The sequence below is a fragment of the Hipposideros armiger genome, unplaced genomic scaffold (genome assembly GCF_001890085.2).
Source record: "Hipposideros armiger isolate ML-2016 unplaced genomic scaffold, ASM189008v1 scaffold_584, whole genome shotgun sequence".
Taxonomy (NCBI): Eukaryota; Metazoa; Chordata; class Mammalia; order Chiroptera; family Hipposideridae; genus Hipposideros; species Hipposideros armiger.
The window spans coordinates 979,391-984,193 of NW_017731934.1; the positions used below are offsets into that span (position 1 = coordinate 979,391).

At 38.3% G+C, this 4,803-nt stretch overlaps 1 protein-coding gene across 1 annotated transcript in view; it reads left to right on the forward strand.

Moving 5' to 3' along the window:
* The window catches only part of PLD1 (phospholipase D1), a 149,757-nt gene that overhangs the window by 126,536 nt on the left and 18,418 nt on the right, over positions 1–4,803 (forward strand). Inside the window, exon 20 of the mRNA XM_019624322.1 lies at positions 499–612. Within this exon, the coding sequence (XP_019479867.1) occupies positions 499–612 (114 nt within the window). The remainder of the gene's footprint in view (positions 1–498; positions 613–4,803) is intronic.

The window sequence follows — 4,803 nt, forward strand, 5'->3', positions numbered from 1 at the left end:
CACTGTGTCTTTTTATCCCTGAGATCTAGGCTGTGGGAACTCATTTACTGAACAACTGTTAACTGAATGCCTGAATACCTACTATTCTCCAGGCTCTGAGCTAGGTATTATGGAGGAAACTTGTTACACATTAAACTATTATCATAAAGTCTTTTTGAGAGCTTTGTTGTAACCCCCTCACCTTCCATGGGATCCAAGCAAGCCTTTCTTACAATGAATTTTGCCCTAGAAAGGATTATACTGTAGAGAGATAGTGGGTACAATTCTTACTTTACTGCCAAATTTAGCTTACTTTTCAGATTGTTATGAACTGTCACCCTGGAAAATAGCTTCTGGCTTCAATGCAGCAGCACCCTGAAGCCCTTAAATGTGATAGAATATATTGTAGGAAGCCATTCACTCAGTCTCCAAAACCATGTGAACTGCTTGGCTGCCATGTTAAACTGTTCCTGTATGTATCTTTTTTTTGGTAAATCTCTCTGCATCTGACTTTTGCAGGGAAAACCAGAGATACCGGGTGTATGTTGTGATACCACTTCTGCCAGGGTTTGAAGGAGACATTTCAACCGGTGGAGGAAACGCTCTCCAGGCAATAATGCACTTCAACTACAGGTGCCAAAGTTCTACAGTCGTCAGTTTTCAGCTTTCAATCAGTTATGCATACAAGCTGGTGAATGGAATAAAAACATTTGTCCATATCTATTCAGTCAGTGTTGGACAGATGAATACTTTTCTTTATTTTACTTTTGAATCTTGGCCTGTTTGCTAGTTGGTAAGATTTCAAATACAGCCTAAAAATCATAAGTCGTAGGCCTAGGATACATGGCAAGTATAACAGAACTGAAATATTAGTCTCTTTTATATTCACTGTCTAGTGTGTGTATATGTATGTATATTTATATGTATATATATATATATATATGTAATTTTTATAATATATAAAATATATAATATAGATGTATAAAATACTATACATAATATATTATATATCATAAATATATAAAATATAAAATAACATATATTAAAAGTTCTTGTCTCCATTTATAATTATTTTATATATACTAAAGCACTAAAATATTAGTTTCTTATATTCACATATATTGTGTATGTATATATATTTTTATATAATATACATATAGATCTTATAAATGGAGATGAAGACTTTATATATGTACATATAAAAATATATATGTATTTTAAATTATCATATAATAGTTCTTGAACTTTCCATAGTCTTTTCTGTAAGTAAAGAAAGAAAAAAACTAAATGCTTAAAATGCTATGATTTGTGCATGTTTATGATTCTTTAGGTAGCAAATCCTTTAACAAGATTGGTAATAATAGTCTCTACTAGTAAGTGAAACATGATGGTTCTTTCCCATCGCCTACAGTTTTAATTCTGTTTTCTCTACCACATCTTTGTTAAACTTGTAGAGAAAATGGTAAGTCCTATTCTTGATATTCTAAAAAGCAGAGTTTCCATATTCACTCAAAAAGGCCCTTAAGGCTCCTGTGGTGGCCAGTGGAGCATGATGAAGAGGGCTGAGAGGCAGTAGCTGGTGGGCAGGTGTAGAGAGGGTTGGTAGAAAGTGATGGCAAGGCAGCCCGAGTTCTCCCTGGGTCGCCTGGCTGGGAAAGGGCATGGGCATGAAGAGGTAAGTAGACAGGCCTGGGCATGAATCCAGCTCCCAGGTATAAGCTCTAGGACCTGAGAGGCAGAAGAGCCCTAATCAGGATCACACTTTTATAAGTCAAAGCAAGGACCAGAACCTGGCTATTGTCTTTTAATAGCCCTTGTTTTTCAGAGCCACGTGTAGTTACTTCCCACCTTTTTATTGGGTTGTCGGAAAAGTCATGATGTGTTTTGTCTATGTTTTTCAAAGGTCATTTATTTATATAAAGAACAAAGATCAATCAATGATATATTGTCTGTTTTGTTTGATAACCTTTTGCAATCTTTCAGTGAGCTTCATAATTGCTCATTCATAGAATAACCTGTCTTTATTTGCAAAAAACTGAACAAGGTGCTGGTTTACAGCCTCATCTGAATTGAATGTTATACCACGCAAGGAGTTTTGAAGAGAGCGAAACAAGTGGGAGTCTGACGGGGCAAGGTCAGACGAGTATGGTGGGTGTGACAACACATCCCATCCAAGCTCCGATAATTTTTGATGGGTGATCAAACTTGTGTGTGGCCTCGTGCTGTCATGATGGAACACAGTTCCTTTACAATTAACAAGCTCTGGACGTTTCTGGATGATGAATTCATTCAAACTGTCCAATTGCTGAGAGTACACATTCGAATTGATTGTTTGGTGCCTTGGTAGGAGCTTGAAAAACATGACACCTTTAAAATCCCTCCACACTGAGAGCATAAACTTCCTCTGATGAATGTCTTCTTTCAATGTCGTTTGAGGCGAATCATCACATTGGGACCAAGACTGTTTGCACACCACATTGTTGTAAACAATCCACTTCTCATCACCAGTTATCAGTCACTTCAAAAAAGGATCATTTTCATCATGTTTAATAAGCATATTGCAGATGTTTATATGCGCCGTCAAATGAACTCCCTTGAGTTCATGTGGAACCCAAATATCGAGCTTGCTTATGTATCCCAGCTTCTTCAGATGGTCGTGAATGCTTGAATGATGGATGTTCAATGTTTCTGCAATCTCTTGTGCCATGTAACGTGAGTTTGACTCCATCAATGCCTTTATTTTGTCATCAACCTCGGTGGGCCTCCCTGACTGAGGAGCATCATTGAGATCAAAATCACCAGCACGGAATTTCGTGAACCATCATTGGCACTAATGTTCTTATAGAGTATTGTCACCGTAAACTTGATGCAACTTTTCACAAGCATGATATGCATTCTTCCCTTTATGGAAGTAAAACAGTAAAATATGGCAAAAATCCCCAGTTTGGTCTTCCATCTTCAGCTTGTTGTGAAATCTCCAAAACTCANCAATTTAAATGTCTACCAATAGAGAGCTGGTTTAAACATTATGGTATAGATGTAAGGTGGAATACTATGTTGCTGTTGTTAAAAAAGCGGCAACTCTCTATGTACGGATATCGAAGAATTTCCAGGATACAATGAAAAATGATAAGAAAAGTGTTTATAGTAGTCTAACATTTGTGTAGAAAGGAAAAAAGACATATATATATATATATATGCTTATAAATGCATAGACTATTTCTGAAAGGGTATGGAAGGTAATAGTTGCTCTCAGGGACGGGAAATGAGGGTGGGGACAAAGAAATGAAAGAATTTTTTTCATCAATATAATCTTCTGCTACATCTTACATTTTGTGCTATGAGCATATATTATCCACTAGAAAAAATTGGTGGTTCCTCAAAAAGTTAAACATATAATAACTGTATGACCTAGCAATGCCATTGCTGGGTGTATTCCCAAAAGAACTAAAAACTACTCAGGTACTGTATGCCAGCATTAATGGAAGCATTCTTCACAATAGCCAAAAGGTGGAAGCAACCCAAGTGCCCATGAACAGATGACTGGATAAACACAATGTGGCCTCTACACACAATGGGATATTATTCAGCCAAACGAAGGAAGGAAATTCTGACACATGCTGTAACATGAATGAATCTTGAGGATATTATGCTAAGTGAAATAAGTCAGACACGAAAGGACAAATGATCCCACTTAGAGCATAGGCAAATTCAGAGACAGAAAAGAGATTAGACGTTAAGCCGGAGTTGCAGGGAGGGGAAATGTGGGCGTTATTGTTTCATTATCACCAAGTTCCTGTTTGGCGTCAGGAAAAAGTTTTGGAAATACATATCGTGATGGTTGCACAACATATGAAAGTGATATCACTGAATGGTACACTGACAAATGGTTAAAATGGCACATTTTATGTTATACATATTTTACCACAATAAAACATTTAAGTAACATACAATTTCATTTAAAGAAAAACGTCTGGTGCAGTTTAACCTCTTCCCTACCAGAAGCTTCCCAGAAATGAACATTTGTCCACCCTGACTCCATCCTTCCAAAGCAAACAGCACCGAGTGCGTACCGCGGGCAAGGATCCTTTGTTGGGCACTGCCCAAAATAGAAAGCTATGTGGGCATATGTCCTGTATTTCAAAAGAGCTTATCCCATCGCCTAGGTAGCAGACATGTATCACTATTATGCAAAGCCGAAAGGGTGTGAGTAGATGGCCTGGCATTGTGCCACGGGGGCACAGAGGCAGGAGCAAACCAGTTTTGACTGGAAGTTCCAGGATGGTTTGACCAGGAAGGAGCCTTGTAGGCTGCCCAGGAAGAAGTGGGATTCTGCCAGGCGGAGAAGGGCACCCCAGACTCATTAGAGAGCTTAGTTGGGAGGTGCACCCCTGAGCAAAGCAACAGTGGACCACACTGATTTGGGAAGGGCAGTTGAGGATGGTGTCAGTTTTTAAATGTCCAGTTTAATTTGTTTGGACTTTTCAATACAGGCTCTGAGGAAACAGCATGTGTATTCTTTCTGATATTAGTTCCCACTATCCCGTTTACCATTTAGGGATGTGAGCCTCTTACCCTTATCAAGCAGAGAACTTGAACGGTTTACATCTTTTAAATGGTTTATTTTCCACCTCAAACTATGTTTGCCATCTAGTGATTAATCCATGCCATTGCAACAACCTCCTTCAAATTCTCGTTTCTGAGCACCACAGTTAAGGTCACGGCCTCCAGACACCTGTTGGCTGTCACTTCTGCCCTGACCTTCACTTTCCACAGGTCGTGATACGTACATTGGCATTTAGAGACATCAATATTTCATATTAT